The sequence below is a fragment of the Tachyglossus aculeatus genome, chromosome 1 (genome assembly GCF_015852505.1).
Source record: "Tachyglossus aculeatus isolate mTacAcu1 chromosome 1, mTacAcu1.pri, whole genome shotgun sequence".
Classification (NCBI taxonomy): domain Eukaryota; kingdom Metazoa; phylum Chordata; class Mammalia; order Monotremata; family Tachyglossidae; genus Tachyglossus; species Tachyglossus aculeatus.
Window position 1 is genome coordinate 103992329 of NC_052066.1, and position 21802 is coordinate 104014130.

The 21802-nt window shown below is 47.0% G+C and overlaps 1 protein-coding gene across 1 annotated transcript in view; it reads left to right on the forward strand.

Moving 5' to 3' along the window:
* The window catches only part of RNF13 (ring finger protein 13), a 370693-nt gene extending 348891 nt beyond the window's left edge, over window positions 1-21802 (forward strand). The window contains exons 9-10 of the mRNA XM_038750328.1: window positions 16292-16372; window positions 20403-21802. Coding sequence (XP_038606256.1) covers window positions 16292-16372; window positions 20403-20779 — 458 coding nt within the window. The 3' untranslated portion in view covers window positions 20780-21802. The remainder of the gene's footprint in view (window positions 1-16291; window positions 16373-20402) is intronic.

A 21802-nucleotide genomic window follows, 5' to 3' on the forward strand; every position in this document is an offset into this window, starting at 1 on the left:
GTGCAGAAATGCTGGTTTCCTCATTATATAAAATTCTCACGTCTCCACCTGTTCCTGCCTCGAGCAGGCCAGTCTGAGTAGGGAATTTCATTCATTCATTCATTCAATCGTATTTATTGAGCGCTTACTGTGTGCAGAGCACTGTACTAAGCGCTTGGGAAGTACAAATCAGCAACAGACTTCAGCGGGCATTGATGGTTTTCTCCTATTGTCGGGTTACAGAGGTCCGAAACGGGCAACTCCACGACTGTGAGGAGACAGGTTGCTTCTGAAGGAGAAGCAAAAAGAGGTTTCACGTCCGATACCCATTGTTTTCATTCTAACCGAGGAACTTTTCCAGGACGATATCACAGATGAGAGAGAGATTTATTTTGAGATTCCCCAAACTCCGTTTCTCTCCTTTCTTAAGTTCCACAAAATGTATCTGCTACAGTTAGTCCTCACAGATGATCTGAAAATGGGCCGGGACTGTTGTTCCTTTATTGTACCTTTAATCCAGGCAGGAAAACAAGTTTTAGTAATAATAATGGCATTTATTAAGTACTTACTATGTGCAAAGCACTGTTCTATGCGCTGGGGAGGTCTCACGGTGATCTGTTTGTCCCACGGGGGGCTCACAGTTTTCACCCCCATTTTACAGATGAGGGAACTGAGGCACAGAGAAGTTAAGTGCCCACTGTTGGGTAGGGACTGTCTCTATATGTTGCCAACTTGTACTTCCCAAGCGCTTAGTACAGTGCTCTGCACACAGTAAGCGCTCAATAAATGCGATTGATTGATTGTGACTTCCCCAAAGTCACACAGCTGACAATTGGCAGACTCGAGATTTGAACCCATGACCTCTACCTCCAAAGCCCGTGCTCTTTCCACTGAGCCATGCAGCTTCTCAATACCAATAATAATATTTGTTAAGCGTTTACTATATGCCAAACACTGTTCTAAGCGCTGGGGTAAACACAAGGTAGTCAGGTTGTCCCTTTAATCACGGTGCCCAGACTTATTTACAGATTTGAAGTCATGAAAGTCTGTTTTTGGAGGGAGGGAGGGGTGGACGGTTGAACAGGTGGCTTCGGGACATCCCAGACTGAGCCCCTTCCCTCCTCTCCCCCTCGTCCCCCTCTCCATCCCCCCATCTTACCTCCTTCCCTTCCCCACAGCACCTGTATGTATGTATATATGCTTGTACATATTTATTACTCTATTTATTTATTTTACCTGTACATATCTATTCTATTTATTTTATTTTGTTAGTATGTTTGGTTTTGTTCTCTGTCTCCCCCTTTTAGACTGTGAGCCCACTGTTGGGCAGGGACTGTCTCTATGTGTTGCCAATTTGTACTTCCCAAGTGCTTAGTACAGTGCTCTGCACACAGTAAGCACTCAATAAATACGATTGATGATGATGATGATTTGCTGCCAAGAGTTTCTGGGGATGTCTGCCAGGACCAGGACGTGTGTTGGATTGCTTTGAAACAAAACTCTGTGCTGGGCACAAACTCCTATTTAAACTATGTCCCTATTTTATGAGGGGATGTGATGGTTTGGTGGACATGGTCAGTGCTCTCCCCCATTTAAAAGCCTTTCCAATAACAATAATAATGATAACGGTGGTATTTGTTAAGCGATTACTATGTGCCAAGCACAATACAAAGTGTTGTAGTAGATCTAGTTCCCACAGTCCCACAGCTATCGAATTCAGCAGATGAGGGAACTGAGGCACGGAAAAGTGATGTGACTTGCCCAAGGGCTCCCAGCTGGTAAGCAGCAGAGCTGGGATAATAATAATAATAGTAATAATAATAATAATGGCATTTGTTAAGCGCTTACTATGTGCAAAGCACTGTTCTAAGCGCTGGGGGGGATACAAGGTGATCAGGTTGTCCCACGTGGGGCTCACGGTCTTAATCCCCATTTTCCAGATGAGGGAACTGAGGCTCAGAGAAGTGAAGTGACTTGCCCAAGGTCACACAGCAGACATGTGTATATGTTGCCAACTTGTACTTCCCAAGCGCTTAGTACAGTGCTCTGTACACAGGAAGCGCTCAATAAATACGATTGATGATGATGATGATGATGTGTATATAATAATAATGATGGCATTTATTAAGCGCTTACTATGTGCAAAGCACTGTTCTAAGCGCAGGGGAGGTTACAAGGCAATCAGGTTGTCCCTCGGGGGACTCACAGTCTTCATCCCCATTTTACAGACGAGGTCACTGAGGCCCAGAGAAGTGAAGTGACTTGCCCAAAGTCACACAGCTGACAATTGGCAGAGCCGGGATTTGAACCCATGACCTCTGACTCCGAAACCCGGGCTCTTTTCCACTGAGCCACGCTGCTTCTCTGTGTTGCCAACTTGTACTTCCCAAGCGCTTAGTACAGTGCTGTGCACACAGTAAGCGCTCAATAAATAAGATTGATGATGATGGTGGTGATGTGACAGAGCCGGGATTCGATCCCATGACCTCTGACTCCCAAGCCCGGGCTCTTTCCACTGAGCCCGGCCCCCACCCACAAGGCACTTACAGTCTAGAGGTAACGGAGCCTAGAGGGTATGCCTTCTGGCTCGCTTAGGCTGCATCTCATCTGACCATCTAGTGCTTTGCACATAGTAAGCGCTTAACAAATACCAAAATTATTATTATTATTATCATTATTATTATTATTATTATTATCTAATGTCTACCCCAACTTTTAGCATAGTTTCAGGCACATCGTAAGCACTTCATGAACACCATGACTATTTTTAACTCTGTCGCATTTTCCGCGCCTCCAATGAAAAAGGCAAATGTAGGTTTGAAGCACGTATCATCATCATCATCAATCGTATTTATTGAGCGCTTACTATGTGCAGAGCACTGTACTGAGCGCTTGGGAAATACAAATTGGCAACACACAGAGACAGTCCCTACCCAACAGCGGGCTCACAGTCTAAAAGGGGGAGACAGAGAACAAAACCAAACATACCAACAAAACAAAATAAATAGAATAGATATGTATTTAACTGGACAGTTATCAGAACCCAGCTCCCCTGGATCTCAGGCCTGTGCTCTTTCCACTGGGCCAGGCCGTTCCTGAAATCGTACCTGATTCATTCAGTCGTATTTATTGAGCGCTTACTGTGTGCAGAGCACTGTACTGAGCGCTTGGGAAGTACAAGTTGGCACCTGATCACCTTGTATCTTCCCCAGCGCTTAGAACAGTGCTTTGCACGTAGGAAGCGCTTAACAGATGCCATCATCATCTCCTCCAGGAGGCCTTCCCTGGTTAATTTCTGATCTCCCCTGTTTATAACCCCCAGCTGCCACTTCAGATTACTATGTGCCAAGCACAATGCAAAGTGTTGTAGTAGATCTCACAGTCATCATCATCATCATCATCATCAATCGTATTTATTGAGCGCTTACTGTGTGCAGAGCACTGTACTAAGTGCTTGGGAAGTACAAATTGGCAACATATAGAGACAGTCCCTACCCAACAGTGGGCTCACAGTCTAGAAGGGGGAGGCAGAGAACAAAACCAAACATACTAACAAAATAAAATAAAATAAATAGATCGAATCTCCATTCAGCAGATGAGGGAACTGAGGCACGGAAAAGTGATGTGACTTTCCCAAGGGCACCCAGCTGATGTGGCAGAGCTGGGATAATAATAATGATTAATAATGGCATTTGTTAAGCGCTTACTATGTGCAAAGCACTGTTCTAAGCGCTGGGAGGGATACAAGGTGATCAGGTTGCCCCACGCGGGGTTCACAACAATAATAATAATAATGGCATTTATTAAGCACTTACTATGTGCAAAGCACTGTTCTAAGCGCTGGGGAGGTTACAAGGTGATCAGGTTGTCCCCCGTGGGGCTCACAGTCAATCCCTATTTTCCAGATGAGGTAACTGAGGCACAGAGAAGTTAAGTGACTTGCCCAAGGTCACACAGCTGACAATTAGTGGAGGTGGGATTCAAACCCGGGACCTCAGACTCCAAAGTCCGGGCTCGTTCCACTGAGCCACGCTGCTTCTCTAATCTTAATCTTAAACAATCTTAATCCCCATTTTACAGATGAGGCATTAAGTTTCCGTACTGCTTCAGCACTAACTTACGTACATCTCTTTCTTTTCTTCTTCCTATCTATGCTTCTCCCCTGATCAGTTATAAACTTCTTGCAGGCTGGGATCCCCTCCACCAAGCTGAGAAGCAGCCTGGCTCAGTGGAAAGAGCCCGGGCTTTGGAGTCAGAGGTCGCGGGTTCAAATCCCGGCTCCGCCACTTGTCAGCTGGGTGACTTTGGCCAAGTCACTTCTCTGGGCCTCAGTTCCCTCATCTGGAAAATGGGGATGAAGACTGTGAGCCCCACGTGGGACAACCCGATCACCTTGTGTCTACCCCAGCGCTTAGAACAGTGCTTTGCACATAGTAAGCGCTTAACAAATATTATTAAGCTAATTGTCGTGCTGTCCTAAGCGCTTAGTGCAGTGCTGTGCACACCCCTGATTGACTTGGATTTTGCTGGGCTCTTGGTCACCTGTACGAGTGGAGAAGTGGACCGGGAAATCCGCCTGGCCCGGAAGGGTATTCCAGAGTTGCACGCTGAGAGCTACAAGCCCCACACTTACCAACCCCTAGCATTGGCCACCTTGCCATAGGGCCCTACTGAGAGCCCACCTCCTCCAAGAGGCCTTCCCAGACTGAGCCCCCTTTTTCCTCTCCTCCTCCCCATCCCCCCGTCCTACCTCCTTCCCTCCCCACAGCACCTGTATATATGCTTGTACAGATTTATTACTCTATTTATTTGACTTGTACATATTTATTATTCTATTTATTTTGTTACTGATGTGCATCTAGCCTGAATTCTATTTGTTCTGATGACTTGACACCCGTCCCCATGTTTTGTTTTGTTGTCTGTCTCCCCCTTCTAGACTGTGAGCCCGTTGTTGGGTAGGGACCGTCTCTATAGGTTGCCCACTTGTACTTCCCAAGCTCTTGGTGCACTGCTCTGCACACAGTAAGCGCTCAATAAATACGGTTGAATGAACAAATGAATGAAATGATGGTATTCGTTAAGTGCTTACTATGTACCCGGCACTGTACTAAGCCCTGGGGTAGATACAAGCAGTGCTCTGCACATAGTAAGCGCTCAATAAATACAATTGATGATGATGATGATGATGATGAAGTTGAACACAGTTCCTGCCCCATATTCACTCATTCATTCATTCACTCGTATTATTGAGCGCTTACTGTGTGCAGAGCACTGTACTAAGCGCTTGGGAAGTCCAAGTTGGCAACATCTAGAGACGGTCCCTACCCAACAGCGGGCTCACAGTCTAGAAGGGGGAGACGGAGAACAAAACAAAACGTATTAACAGAATAAAATAAATAGGATAAATATGTACAAGTAAAATGGAGTAATAAATCCGTACAAACATATCTACGTATATACAGGTGCTGTGGGGAAGGGAAGGAGGTAAGGTGGGGGGGGGGGGGGGGAGGGGGCTCAGTCTGGGCCATATCATCATCATCATCATCATCAATCGTATTTATTGAGCACTTACTATGTGCAGAGCACTGTACTAAGCGCTTGGGAAGTACAAATTGGCAACACATAGAGACAGTCCCTACCCAACAGTGGGCTCACAGTCTAAAAGGGGGAGACAGAGAACAAAACCAAACATACCAACAAAATAAAATAAATAGGATAGATATGTACAAGTAAAATAAATAAATAAATAGAGTAATAAATATGTACAACCATATATACATATATACAGGTGCTGTGGGGAAGGGAAGGAGGTAGGATGGGGGGATGGAGAGGGGGAGAGGAAGGAAAGGGCTCAGTCTGGGAAGGCCTCCTGGAGGAGGTGATGGGGCTCATGGTCTCAATCCCCATTTTACAGATGAGGGAACTAAAGAGCAGCGAAGCGACTTGCCCAAGGTCACACAACAGACATGGGGCAGAGCCGGGGTTAGAAGCTACGCCCTTCGGACTCCCAAGCCCGGGCTTTGGCCACTAACGCCATGTGGCTTCTCAGGTTGCCCTTCAGGCCATCAGGAGGCCCAAGGGCCCCGGGTGTGTTGCACGTCTGAGGAGCCAGTGGTTTTCTTGGCGCGCTGCATATACGGGCCGCTGCTGCCGCCGCAGTCACAGAAGCAAAAGAAGCATGTCCTACTGGAAGGAGCCTGGGTCCCAAAGGCAGACGACTTGGATTAAAATCCACGTGCCTTGAGCAACTGACTTTAATAATAATAATAATAATAATAATAATAACAATAATAATAATAATAGCATTTATTAAGCGCTTACTATGTGCAAAGCACTGTTCTAAGCACTGGGGAGGTTACAAGGTGAACAGGTTGTCCCACGGGGGGCTCACAGTCTTAATCCCCATTTTACAGTTGAGGGAACTGAGGCCCAGAGAAGTGAAGTGACTTGCCCAAAGTCACCCAGCTGACAGTTGGCAGAGCCGGGATTTGAACCCGTGACCTCCGACTCCAAAGCCCTTGCTCTTTCCGCTGAGCCGCGGTGTTCCAGTAGTAATAATGGTGGTATTTGTTAAGCGCTTACTATGTGCAAAGCACTGTTCTAAGCACTGGGGAGGTTACAAGGTGATCAGCTTGTCCCACCCCCGGCTCACAGTCTTCATCCCCATTTTCCAGATGAGGTCACCGAGGCCCAGAGAATAATAATGGTGGTATTTGTTAAGCGCTCACTATGTGCAAAGCACTGTTCTAAGCGCCTGGGGAGGTTACAAGGTGATCAGGTTGTCCCACGAGGGGCTCACAGTCTTCATCCCCATTTTACAGATGAGGGAACTGAGGCCCAGAGAAGTGAAGTGGCTTGCCCAAAGTCACACAGCTGACAATTGGCGGAGCCGGGATTCGAACCCGTGACTTCTGACGCCCGAGCCCGGGCTCTTTCATTCATTCATTCATCCAATCGTATTTATTGAGCGCTTACTGTGTGCGGTACCACTGAGCCACGCTGCTTCCCCAGTGAAGTGACTTGCCCAAAGTCACCCAGCTGAAAATTGGCAGAGTCGGGATTTGAACCCGTGACCTCTGACTCCAAAGCCCGGGCTCTTCCCACTGAGCCACGCTGCTTCTCTGATTTCTCCGGGCCTCAGTTTCCTCAGCTGTAAAGTGGGGGAACCTGTTCACCCTCCTCCTTAGACTGTGAGCCCCACGTGGGGCAGAGACTGGGTCCAGTCGGCTTAACTTGCATCTCCCCCAGCTCTTGGGACGGTAGGAATAAATAAATAAATAAATAAATAAAATAAATAATGGCATTAATTAAGCGCTTACTAGGTGCAGAGCACTGTTCTAAGCGCTGGGGGGATACAAGGTGATCAGGTTGTCCCACATGGGGCTCACAGTCTTCATCCCCATTTTACAGATGAGGGAACTGAGGCTCAGAGAAGTGAAGTGACTTGCCCAAGGTCACACAGCGGACATGTGGTGGAGTCAGGACTCGAACCCATGACCTCTGACTCCAAAGCCCGTGCTCTTTCCAATGAGCCACAACAACCCCCCTGTATATATGTTTGTACATATTTATTACTCTATTTATTTTATTTGTACATATCTATTCTATTTTGTTAGTATGTTTGGTTTTGTTCTCTGTCTCCCCCCTTTTAGACTGTGAGCCCACTGTTGGGTAGGGACTGTCTCTATGTGTTGCCAACTTGTACTTCCCAAGCGCTTAGTACAGTGCTCTGCACATAGTAAGCGCTCAATAAATACGATTGATGATGATGACGAACCCCCCCTTCTCATGAAAGCAGCAGAGGAGAGTAGGGAACCCCTCCAAGTTTTCCTTCTTGGCCCAGGGAACCGTGGCCCTTCCCGCCCCGGGCGGCCCCCGCTCCTCTGAGAGACCCCTTCAGTCGAGGCACGTCGGGGGGCAACGGCGGGAGATGAGCGTATTTATTGATCGCTCCCTGTGGGCAGGGCACCGTTCGAAGCACTTGGGGAGGGTGCAATGTAACGAGCGTGGTCTCTGCCCACAAGGAGCTTACAGTCGAATGGGAGAGACAGACATTAACAGAAATAAATAAATTGCGGATAGGTTGTGGAGCTGGGAGGGCGGATAGGGAAAGGGAGCAAGTCCAGGCGTCGCAAAAGGGAGGACAGGAGGGCTCAGTCAGGGAAGGCCTCTTGGAGGAGATGGGCTTTCAGTAAGGCTTTGATAGGGGGATAAAGCTATTCCGGGAGGTTGAGAGATAGGCCCTTTGCGATGGTGGGCAGGGGATGTGTCTGTTCATTGTTGTATTGTACTCTCCCAAGCACTCAGTACAGTGCTGTGGGCGCAAGTAAGCGCTCAGTACATCTGAATGAATGAACGAATGAATGAGTGCTTCCCTCAGCTGGGCGGCCCTGATGCTGAGTGCTGATGGATTGCTTACCCTTCCTCTCCCCCTCGTCCCCCTCTCCATCCCCCCCATCTTACCTCCTTCCCTTCCCCACAGCCCCTGTATATATGTATATATGGTTGTACATATTTATCACTCTATTTATTTATTTTATTTGTACATATCTATTCTATTTATTTTATTTTGTTAGTATGTTTGGTTTTGTTCTGTGTCTCCCCCTTTTAGACTGTTCATTTATTTATTTATTTATTTATTTATTTATTTATTTATTTATCTTGCTTGTACATTTCTATCCTATTTATTTTATTTTGTTGGTATGTTTGGTTCTGTTCTCTGTCACCCCCTTTTAGACTGTGAGCCCACTGTTGGGTAGGGACTGTCTCTATGTGTTGCCAATTTGTACTTCCCAAGCGCTTAGTACAGTGCTCTGCACATAGTAAGCGCTCAATAAATACGATTGATTGATTGATTGATTGATTGACTGTGAGCCCACTGTTGGGTAGGGACTGTCTCTATATGTTGCCAATTTGTACTTCCCAAGCGCTTAGTCCCGTGCTCTGCACATAGTAAGCGCTCAATAAATACGATTGATGATGATGCTATATGTTTGTACGTATTTATTACTCTATTTGTTTACTTATTTTACTTGTACATATCTATTCTATTGATTTTATTTTGTTAGTATGTTTGGTTTTGTTCTCTGTCTCCCCCTTTTAGACTGTGAGCCCACTGTTGGGTAGGGACTGTCTCTAGATGTTGCCAATTTGTACTTCCCAAGCGCTTAGTCCAGTGCTCTGCACATAGTAAGCGCTCAATAAATACGATTGATGATGATGCTATATGTTTGTACGTATTTATTACTCTATTTGTTTACTTATTTTACTTGTACATATCTATTCTATTGATTTTATTTTGTTAGTATGTTTGGTTTTGTTCTCTGTCTCCCCCTTTTAGACAGTGAGCCCAATGTTGGGTAGGGACCGTCTCTATATGTTGCCAATTTGTACTTCCCAAGCGCTTAGTCCAGTGCTCTGCACATAGTAAGCGCTCAATAAATACGATTGATGACGATGATTGCTTCAAGCCCTCCTTGCTAGAGATGGCCTGGGTGTTTCGGTCGTGAGCCTCTCAGGCCCGGCCGTTCCCCTCGCTCATTTTTGCTGTCTCGCGTTCTAATTGCTGGCCTCTTCAGATCCGTGCCCTGAGCCACATGGCTACTGCCAATTTCAAGCACTTAGTACAGTGCCAAGCGCTTAGTCCAGTGCTCTGCACACAGTAAGCGCTCAATAAATACGATTGATCGATTTCAGAGAGGGGCTTCTGCTGCGGCCGGACGGCGGAGCGGCCCTGCCGTCAGAGCGAGCGTTTGGCAGGATCGTCTCCCTCGGAGTTTCCCCCGGAGTGCCGGGCGTTCCCGAGGACTGCGGGTGCTTCAGCACGCGTGGGCCGCATCGCAAAATGCCATTTCATTCAGTCAGTCAGTCAGTCGTATTTATTGAGCGCTTACTGTGTGCAGAGCACTGGACTAAGCGCTTGGGAAGTCCAAGTCGGCAACATATAGAGACGGTCCCTACCCAACAACGAGCATTCTCGGGAAGAGGACGGAGCCTCCCGTCCCCTGACCCTCAGCCCTAATCCGGCTGTCCCAAAAACAACCCAAGTGACCATTCATTCCCTCAAGCTTTTCCTAAAAACAATCTTCAAAGCCTTGGTGGCATGACTTGATATTTATATCCTTTTTGGCAGAGCCATTGTTCATACTTCATTCATTCATTCAATCATATTTGTTGAGCGCTTACTGTGTGCAGAGCACTGTACTAAGCGCTTGGGAAGTACAAGTTCCCCAATCCAAAAAGATGGAAAGTTTAGTCCGTCACAGTTTTGCCGCCCTGGGACAACAGTTTAGAGCGTTGCTCTTTCCGTCGTGGTAAATCAGGCTCATTCTCAGATTTCAATTTACCGTACTACTAAAGAGTTGGTACAGTTTGTTCTCTTGATGGAAATCCCACAAAATATCGGTTTCCCAAATGCTACGGCCAGTAAAGTTTCACTCGGATTTTCCATCTTAATGTATTAAGAGCGGAGGGGGGAGAGAATGAATCCTTCGCAAACGGAGGCACCCAGAAAGTGTCCCATCACAAATCAGGTTACCGACAGAACTTCAATCATTACGGGCCTCAGATCTCTGCATTCTGACTGTAAATTTCCATCCGAAGCACCACTTTGGTCACTGATGTGCCCAGGGCGATACCACAGGTTATGTCTGGGCTAATTTTTCAATTTCTTCCGAGGAAGTGGCTCAAAGTTGGAGGCCCACCCCGAGGTTTGGCCACCCCACTAGATATACGGCTTGCACTCTGGGCTGACAAGCGCTTAGTACAGTGCTCTGCACGCAGTAAGCGCTCAATAAATACGATTGAATGAATGAATGAATGAACTCCAGCATAAATCCACCCTGCCGCCATTATTATGTCCAGTCATTGCAGGTAAATTAATTACCCTCCCCGCCCCATCCCTTCTTTCTCTTGCCCTGCCCCATCCGCCTTCTCCTGTTCCCAGTGGTTTTTCCACCCCAATCGCCTTCCCCTGCATCCCAAATCCAGTGCTGTCTCCCATCTCCTCCCACCCCCATGCTTGGTAATTTTTTCCTTTAAACTTCAAGGACAGAAACAGTTGTTACTGGGGGTGTGGCCGCCACCCCTTCCCATCCATCAGTCAGTGGTATTTGTTGAGCGCTTACTATGTGCAGAACACTGTACTAAGCGCCTGGGAGAGTCCAATGCAAGCAAATTAGCAGACACGAGCTTACACATCCTGGCTCTTAGCCCTGCCTCCCCACGAGGTGTGGGTTGTTGATGAAAAGCTTTGGTCGCACATAAGGTTGCCCTGGCACACAGGCTGGCAGTTGACCTACAAAGCAGCGTGGCTCAGTGGAAAGAGCCCGGGCTTTGGAGTCAGAGGTCATGGGTTCAAATCCCAGCTCTGCCAATTGTCAGCTGTGTGACTTTGGGCCAGTCGCTTCACTTCTCTGTGCCCCAGTTACCTCATCTGCAAAAATGGGGATTAAGACTGTGAGCCCCCCGTGGGACAACCTGATTACCTTGTTACCTCCCCAGTGCCTAGAACAGTGCTTTGTACATAGTAAGCGCTTAATAAATGCCATTGTTATTATTATTATTTTCGTCAGGATTTGATCTGGGAAACAGTTCACTGATCCATCAATCAGAGTGACTTGCGACTGAATTTGCCATCTTGTGTATGTATTGTCTGAAGGCTTCCGGGTATGTGTTCCTAAGAACCAGGATGACTTCCCAAGCGCTTAGTACAGTGCTCTGCACACAGTAAGCGCTCAATAAATACGATTGATGATGATGATGATGATGATGACACTCGTAGTCTAGTGAAATAGTGGGCAGAATTTTCTGTGGGGTCAGAACCATTTTCTGACCCCAGTTCTCAGGCCCTCAGTTTCATTCTCAAACATGACAGCGTAGAATCGGTTGACCAGGACTTGATCCGCGTTATTCCAGTGGTGATGGGGGGGAAAAAGGCAGGCGGGACACCCTGACCTCTGACCCCAACAGCCATTCTGTTGGGAAAGTAGCCTTAGGGTCCAGAGGAGCCCTGGGTGGCCAGATTTACAAAGTAGTTGTAGGAGGAGCCAAGATTTACTGATAGTACTGCCCGTGCTTTGTAAAATTCGGGAATAATGTAAAACTCTTCACTTCTCCCATTTCTCAAACTCCTCTCTCATCTCAGTGGGGCAGGAGGGACAAAGGGAGGAGCCCTGAGAGATGGAAACGGGTGTGGAACGAGCGAGGAGAATCCTCTCGAGAAGATGGGGCGGCAAGCAGTCAGGCGGTGTCTGTCACAGTTTGAGGTTGTGGTGCGTTGACTGAGCCTCCCGTCCCCTCCCCTCTGGGTCAATCAATCATATTTACTGAGCGCTTACTGTGTGCAGAGCGCTGTACTAAGCGCTTGGGAAGTCCAAGTTGGCAACATACAGAGACAGTCCCTACCCAACAGTGGGTCGCCATTCGCGCTCCGATCTGGACCCCTTAGATATTAACCCTGCCCTCAACCAACACGGACTAAGTGGACCAGGACTTGATCTGCTTTATTCCAGCGCAGCTAGCTGCTTAACTCTCCCTGCCCTGATGGAGAGAGATTATCCTGAGCAGAAACATTGCTCCCTTTCATTCAGTTGTATTTATTGAGCGCTTACTGTGTGCAGAGCACTGTACTGAAGCGCTTGGGAAGTACGAGTCGGCAACATATAGAGACGGTCCCTACCCAACAGCGGGCTCGCAGTCCCTTCTTCGTAAGGACGTCAAGGAAGAAGCCCCCACAGCAAGGTTTAACAACCCTCGTGGTCAAGAAATTCTTTCGTCTATCTAGAATCTTCCAGGCTGTAAACTCATTCTTCATTCATTTATTCATTGAATCGCATTTATTGAGTGCTTCCCGTGTGCAGAGCACTGTACTAAGCGCTTGGGAAGTACAAGTCAGCAACATATAGAGACGGTCCCTACCCAACAACGGGCTCACAGTCTAGAAGGGGGACGGTTAGTACAGTGCTCTGCACACAGTAAGTGCTCAATAAATGATTGACTGATTGACTACACTGTTGCATTCCTTCTCTCCCATCCATAATCAAGTCTAAATACCTGAATCAATCAATGGTATTTACTGACCGCTTACTATGTGCAGAGCACTGTACTAAGCGCTTGGGAGAGTACAGTACGACAGAATTAGCAGACGCGTTCCCTTCCCGCAGTGAGTTTACAGGCTGAAGATGGGCACAAGGCCTCTTCCCAAACTGACTTCCGGGTTAAGTCATCGGACTGTTTCCACAGTTTAAAATTTTCCATGGTGGTTCTCATTCCAAAACATGTATTTGCGTGGCTTTTTTTCTAAACCACTGCTCGGCTTGAGAGACGAGAAATACTTGGAGCTGGTGGCTAGACTCACTGATCCTCCTTCCTCTCCCCCTCGTCCCCCTCTCCATCCCCCCCATCTTACCTCCTTCCCTTCCCCACAGCACCTATATATATGTATATATGTTTGTACATACTTATTACTCTATTTTACTTGTACATATCTATTCTGTTTTATTTTGGTAGTATGTTTGGTTTTGTTCTCTGTCTCCCCCTTTTAGACTGTGAGCCCACTGTTGGGTAGGGACTGTCTCTATATGTTGCCAACTTGTACTTCCCAAGCGCTTAGTACAGTGCTCTGCACACAGTAAGCGCTCAATAAATACGACTGATGATGATGATGATCCGACAGTGAGCCAACTCTTGTGGCAATCCGGCAGAAGGCTCTGTGGAAAAGTGAGGGCAGCAACAAGATACTGAGAACTGAATTGATTCAGTGGTCAATGTGACCCATTCTAACTGTCTTTTAGTCAAACAGTTGTGTTTCTTGATTGCGTCCTGGGCACGGAGCACGGTCCTCAGCGCTTGGGAGGGTACAATACAGAGTTGGTAGGAGAGATCCCTGCCCTCCTGGAGCTTACAGCCTAAGTCTGGGGAAGGCAGACATTAAAATAAATTTCCCAGGGGAAACGGCAGAGTGTAAGGATATGTTCCTAAGTAGCTTTAATTCTGTTTGTTCTGACGGTTTTGACACCTGTCCTCATGTTTTGTTTTGTTGTCTGTCTCCCCCTTCTAGACTGTGAGCTTGTTGTTGGGTAGGGACCGTCTCTATATGTTGCCGACTTGGATTTCCCAAGCGCTTAGTCCGGTGCTCTGCACCCAGTAAGCGCTCAATAAATACGATTGAATGAATGAATGAGTACAGATAGGAGCACAAATGGTGTCCCAGAGGGGAGGGCGGGAAGGGACGTGAGGCTCAGTCAAGGCACCGCAACCTCACACTGTGACAGACACCGCCTGACTGCTTGCCGCCCTATCTTCTTGAGAGGATTCTCCTCCCTCGTTCCGCGTCCGTTTCCATCTCTCAGGGCTCCTCCCTCTGCCCCTCCTGCCCCATTGAGATTCTCTCCCACCAGGACCTCCTCTCCCAGCTGAAAGGCGGTGATGGTCAGAGTGTGGAAAGTGAGGAATAAGGAATAAGTGCCGGGGAGGGGTCGGAGAACAAGCATCTGGTGGAGTAGGTGTCCGGGAGCGGCTAAGAGATCAGTCAGTCCGCAATGGAAGAGGCAAATGTTGACTTTTTTTCTCAGCAAAATACTAGATAATGATTGTATTGATGTTTAACCAGGAATAATACTAGTTGTTAAAATGCTCACTATGTTCCATGCACTGTGGGGCAGGTTAGGGGCAAGAGCCCACTGTTGGGTAGGGACCGTCTCTATATGTTGCCAATTTGTACTTCCCAAGCGCTTAGTACAGTGCTCTGCACATAGTAAGCGCTCAATAAATACGATTGATGATGACGGACGTAGTCCCTATCCCAGACAGGGCTCACAGCCTAAGTAAGAGGGAGTACGGGTATTGAATCTACACTCTGCAGATGAGGAAACTGAGGCCTAAAGAAGTGACTTGCTCAAGGTCACACAGCAGGTGAGTGGAAGGAGAACTCAAGTCCTAGCTCCCAGGACTGTGCTCTCTCTCCCCTAGGCCACGTTCCTTCTCTAGGAACCCACTCCCAGGTGTCTTTCGAAGCGGCATGGCTCAGTGGAAAGAGCCCGGGCTTTGGAGTCAGAGGTCAGGGGTTCAAATCCCAGCTCCGCCACTTGACAGCTGTGTGACTCTGGGCAAGTCACTTCAATTCTCTGGGCCTCAGTGACCTCATCTGGAAAATGGGGATGAGGACTGGGAGCCCCCCCGTGACACAACCTGATCACCTTGTAACCTCCCCAGCGCTTAGAACGGGGCTTTGCACATAGTAAGCGCTTAATGAATGCCATCATTATTATAAAAACTGATCGCGCATTTTTGTAATTTTAGAAAGGGTTGAAATTTAGATATTGGGAATTGTGCTTGTAATCAGAAATGACAGCTGAAACGTCCACTCAGATGGCTCTTTATCCTATTTCTAAACAGAGGTTCCTTTGCCCTATGATGCTCCATTCTTCCAGTCGGTTTACTCCAAATCTTCCTTGCTGAAATCCTCTCGCTCTCTCCACAGAGGTGTACAGTAGCTGCTAGATATTATAACCCTTTGAACCTTTCTGATTTCTGCAAGCTGAGTAATAATACTACTAATCCTTTAGCTATTTGTCGGAGTTCAGAGTTTCCCAGCTCCCGGTCTGCGTCCTAAGACAACTTTCCGTTCCTTCACATCATCAATTCTCTGACCACCTTAAGGGCAAGCAACTTGCTTGTGAGTGCAAGCAAAGATTCCAAAGAGAAAAGGATTACTAGGAAACTTAACTCATTGGAATGTAAACCCACCGTACCATATGCCATTAATTTGAGGGGGTCAGACAAGATCTAAGCGAGAAAGGTTTTTTTGGAACCCTGTAGACTCTGAGCTCCTTATGGACAGGGAATGGATCTGCCAACTTTCCTGTATTGAACTCTCCTGGGCACTTAAAAGCACTTAATAAATACCACTGATTGATTAGAGGACATCTCAGCCGCCGGAGAGGTAAAGGAACAGTGCGTCTATTTCTCCCCCCTTACGCGTGGGGGAAAGTGTGGCACGGGACTCTAAGTGACTCACCCGAGATCACGCAGACTTGATCAGCCCGAAATCAGTTCCATCAATCTCAGCTGCCCTTTCCTGCAAAATAAGGTACAACCACATTTCCGAGTCATGGGGTTTTTTTTGTCTTATGAGAAACTGGTCGGTATTGCTGGGGGCCTGTGCGGTTTTTTGGAAATGGGACGGAAAACTACAGCGTTACCGTGGATTACAGTATAGTTTCAGGGCTACAAGTTTTGGAAATCTAGCTACAATGTCAGGAGTTACTGTTGGAAGTCCATTTTAATATTGATCAGCTGTTACCTTCTGCAGGAGATGAGTACGACATCTGTGCCATTTGCCTGGATGAATATGAAGATGGAGACAAGCTCAGAATTCTTCCCTGCTCCCACGGTATGGGCAACTGCACACAGGTTTTAAAATTATTTTTATTGTCTTCAGCTTAATGGGCTCACCCTCTGAGCCTTTAAATAAGTAGAGGAGCAAGATGTAACTTGGCATAATTAAACATTTCAGAAAGTTGACCCTTTCCCATGCTGCCTAATCCGTCAATCAATCAATCGTATTTATTGAGCGCTTACTGTGCGCAGAGCACTGTGCTAAGCGCTTGGGAAGTACAAGTTGGCACCATATAGAGACGGTCCCTACCCAACAGTGGGCTCACAGAAAGTCCCTCTAGACTGCAAGCTCCCTGTGGGCAGGGGACATGTCTGCCAATTGGGTTGTATTGTACTCTCCCAAGTGCTTATGAGAAGCAGCGTGGCTCAGTGGAAAGAGCCCGGGCTTTGGAGTCTGAGGTCGTGGGTTCGAATTCCGACTCCGCCACATGTCTGCTGTGTGACCTTAGGCAAGTCACTTTACTTCTCTGAGCCTCAGTTCCCTCATTTGTAAAATGGGGATGAAGACTGTGAACCCCACATGGGACAACTTGATCACCTTGTACCTCCCCCAGCGCTTAGAACAGTGCTCTGCACATAGTAAGCGCTTAACAAATGCCATCATTATATATTATTATTACTACTAATAATAATTGTGGTATTTGTTAAACGATTACTATGTGTGCCAGGCACTGTACTAAGCGCAAGGGCGGATACAAGCAATTGGGATTGGACGCAGTCCCTGTCCCACGTGGGGCTCACACTCTCAACCCCCATTTTACAGATGAGGTGACTGAGGGGCTGAGAAGTGAAGTGACCTATCCAAGGTCACACAGCCGATGAGCGGCAGAGCCGGAATTAGAACCCACGCCCTCCTGGCTCCCAGGCCCGCGCTCATGGTGTCCACTACACCATGCTGCCTCTCACGTGCGGTGCTCCGCACACCAAAGCACTCAGTAAATAGCACTGATTGACAAAGCGTGAAAGAACGGGTGAAATGGGCTACGCGGCTGTTTTAAGGAGGAAGACTAAACTAAAAAAAAAAAATCTGCCCTGCGAGTTCACGGGGTAAATAATTCACACCAGAGGTGACCCGAGCAGAAACAGAAGCTTTCCCTAAGTCACCCCTCATTCGTCCTACCTGCTCTCCCCCTTTTAGACTGTGAGCCCACCGTTGGGTAGGGACCGTCTCTATATGTTGCCAACTTGGACTTCCCAAGCGCTTAGTCCAGTGCTCTGCACACAGTAAGCGCTCAATAAATACGATTGCTTGATTGATTGACACCTCTGTGCTTAGATCTGATGTTCACCCCACCCTCGGCCCCCCCTGCACTTATGTATCTAACTTTACACGCTGCCGCTTCCCATCTCTGTAATTTATTTTCCCCGTGGTTGGGGATGGTGTCCGCCACCTCTGCTGTCTCGTCATCATCGTCATCATCAATCGTATTTATTGAGCGCTTACTGTGTGCAGAGCACTGTACTAAGTGCTTGGGAAGTACAAATTGGCAACATATAGAGACAGTCCCTACCCAACAGTGGGCTCACAGTCTAAAAGGGGGAGACAGAGAACAAAACCAAACATACTAACAAAATAAAATAAATAGAATAGATATGTACAAGTAAAATAAATAGAGTAATAAATATGTACAAACATATATACAGGTCTATACATATAGACTGTGAGCCCACAGTTGAGTAGGGACTGTCTCTATATGTTGCCAACTTGTACTTCCCAAGCGCTTAGTACAGTGCTCTGCACACAGTAAGCACTCAATAAATATGACTGATTGATTGATACCTCTGTGCTTAGATCTGATGTTCACCCCACCCTCGGCCCCCCCTGCATTTATGTATCTAACTTTACACGCTGCCGCTTTCCATCTCTGTAATTTATTTTCCCCGTGGTTGGGGATGGTGTCCGCCACCTCTGCTGTCTCGTCATCATCATCATCATCAATCGTATTTATTGAGCACTTACTACTTGCAGAGCACTGTACTAAGCGCTTGGGAAGTACAAATTGGCAACATGTAGAGACAGTCCCCACCCAACAGTGGGCTCACAGTCTAAAAGGGGGGAGACAGAGAACAAAACCAAACATACTAACAAAATAAAATAAGTAGAATAGATATGTACAAGTAAAATAAATAAATAAATAAATAGAGTAATAAATATGTACAAACATATATACATATATACAGGTCTATACATATAGACTGTGAGCCCACAGTTGAGTAGGGACTGTCTCTATATGTTGCCAACTTGTATTTCCCAAGCGCTTTAGTACAGTGCTCTGCACACAGTAAGCGCTCAATAAATACGATTGATTGATGGATTGATTGACACCTCTGTGCTTAGATCTGATGTTCACCCCACCCTCGGCCCCCCTGCACTTATGTATCTAACTTTACACGCTGCCGCTTCCCATCTCTGTAATTTATTTTCCCCGTGGTTGGGGATGGTGTCCGCCACCTCTGCTGTCTCGTCATCATCATCGTCATCATCAATCGTATTTACTGAGCACTTACTGTGTGCAGAGCACTGTACTAAGCGCTTGGGAAGTACAAATTGGCAACATATAGAGACAGTCCCTACCCAACAGTGGGCTCACAGTCTAAAAGGGGAAGACAGGGAACAAAACCAAACATACTAACAAAATAAAATAGATAGAATAGATCTGTACAAGTAAAATAAATAAATAAATGGAGTAATAAATATGTACAAACATATATACATATATACAGGTCTACACATATATACAGGTCTATACATATAGACTGTGAGCCCACAGTTGAGTAGGGACTGTCTCTATATGTTGCCAACTTGTACTTCCCAAGCGCTTTAGTACAGTGCTCTGCACACAGTAAGCGCTCAATAAATACGATTGCTTGATTGATTGACACCTATGTGCTTAGATCGGCACCCCCTGCATTTATGTATCTAACTTTACACGCTGCCGCTTTCCATCTCTGTAATTTATTTTCCCCGTGGTTGGGGATCGTGTCCGCCACCTCTGCTGTCTCGTCATCATCATCCTACTCCCTACTCCCTACATCAGTCCCTACTCAACTGTGGGCTCACAGTCTATATGTATAGACCTGTATATATGTATAGACCTGTATATATGTATATATGTTTGTACATATTTATTACTCTATTTATTTATTTATTTTACTTGTACATATCTATTCTATCTATTTTATTGAGCACTTACTGTGTGCAGAGCACTGTACTAAGTGCTTGGGAAGTACAAATTGGCAACATATAGAGACAGTCCCTACCCAACAGTGGGCTCACAGTCTAAAAGGGGGAGACAGGGAACAAAACCGAACATACTAACAAAATAAAATAAGTAGAATAGAGATGTACAAGTAAAATAAATAAATAGAGTAGTAAATATGTACAAACATATATACATATATACAGGTCTATACATATAGACTGTGAGCCCACAGTTTAGAGTAGGGACTGTCTCTATATGTTGCCAACTTGTACTTACCAAGCGCTTTAGTACAGTGCTCTGCACACAGTAAGCACTCAATAAATACGATTGATTGATGGATTGATTGACACCTCTGTGCTTAGATCTGATGTTCACCCCACCCTCGGCCCCCCTGCACTTATGTATCTAACTTTACACACTGCCGCTTCCCATCCCTGTAATTTATTTTCCCCATGGTTGGGGATGGTGTCCGCCACCTCTGCTGTCTCGTCATCATCATCAGTCGTATTTATTGAGCGCTTACTGTGTGCAGAGCACTGTACTAAGCGCTTGGGAAGTACAAATTGGCAACATCTAGAGACAGTCCCTACCCAACAGTGGGCTCACAGTCTAAAAGGGGGAGACAGGGAACAAAACCAAACACACTAACAAAATAAAATAAGTAGAATAGATATGGACAAGTAAAATAAATAAATAGAGTAATATTTCCCGGGCACTTGGTCGCAGGGCTCTGCGCCGTGAGCGCCCAGTAAACGCCGCTGACTGACCGTTGGCGATGGGGCGTCTCCTTCAACCGTGTCCGGCCCCCGTGTCTCCCCACAGCTTACCACTGCAAGTGCGTGGACCCCTGGCTGACCAAAACGAAGAAAACCTGCCCCGTGTGCAAACAGAAAGTGGTCCCTTCCCAAGGCGATTCCGACTCGGAAACGGACAGCAGCCAAGAGGAGAACGAGGTGTCGGAACACACCCCCTTGCTGCGCCCGGCGGCGTCCGTCAGCACCCAGTCCTTCGGAGCGCTCGCGGCGGAGTCCCGCTCCCGCCAGAACACGACGGAGTCTTCGGACTACGAGGAGGAGGACGACGACGACGACGACGACGAGGACAGCAGCGAGGCGGAGAACGGAGCGAACGACGAGAGCGTGGTGGTCCAGCTGCAGCCCGGGGACCCGAGGGAGGACGACGGGGCGGATGCCGTCTGAACGGCCGGCCCGTCGACGCGAATGGACGGGAGCTTAATCGGCCCAGCCTTTGCCGCGTTTCTCGCCGTGGGACACTTGCTCTGTGGTCTAATCAGAAATGTTTTAATCCCGCCTCCGCCTGTCGGGGCTCCCCGCACTTCGCCTCACTAACGCCGCTATAAAGGTGTCGCAAAAGAAAGGCGCCGCGTCGGTCTTTGAGAAACGGGATGCGGCTAGAAAGCATCCCGGCGGGAACCTGTAGATAAAGCTGGAGTCTATCCACGCGGAAAAATGCTGCTGTCAGCGTGCATGTCCCAGGCCCCGCTCCCAGGAGAAAAAAAAAAAATCTCCGGTGGTTTGTTTAGGATAACCGTTCTGTTCTTGGATTTTTTCCCAACTGTCCTCGCCAGTTCAGTATTTTTCCTGTATTTATTCCTCACAGAGAAGTAGATACCTTTAGAGCAGCCACTCCCACCTCTTTCCCGCCTAGTCTGTTATTCTGGCCGCAAAAGAAGCCCGTGGTAGTGGGGCGGAGGGGAGGACTTCCAGATCGCTACTTTTAGGGTGGTTCTTCTATCAACTTGTATAATGCCGTGTATTAATTTGACGCAGAAGCTAGACTAATATATCCCTGCGTTTTAACTGAATCGACTTTGAACCTGTACCACAAGGGTTGTGCGGATGTCTGACCAAAGCAGAAAGACAAGCAAGGAACACTGAACTGAAGCTTGAGCAAGGGTCCTGTTGATCCTCTGATCCGATACCTCTTAAAAGAGCATCTTATGCTTACATTAGTCGGCTAAACGGTGTATATAGAGAAATTGTTCTTTTCAAGTATTTGGTTGGGAAATGAGTCCTTATAAATACTTTACAGGACTCATGATGTACTTACTGTATTATGAAAAGCTAAATTACCCACGCCATTGTAAGTATGTAGAAAGCAATTCGACTTAGAGTCAAAGTGCAGATAATTTTTATATGGCCTTGGATGCAGGGAGTTTGAATGTTAATAAACACACGTTTTTCCACTTTAAGACCTAAAAA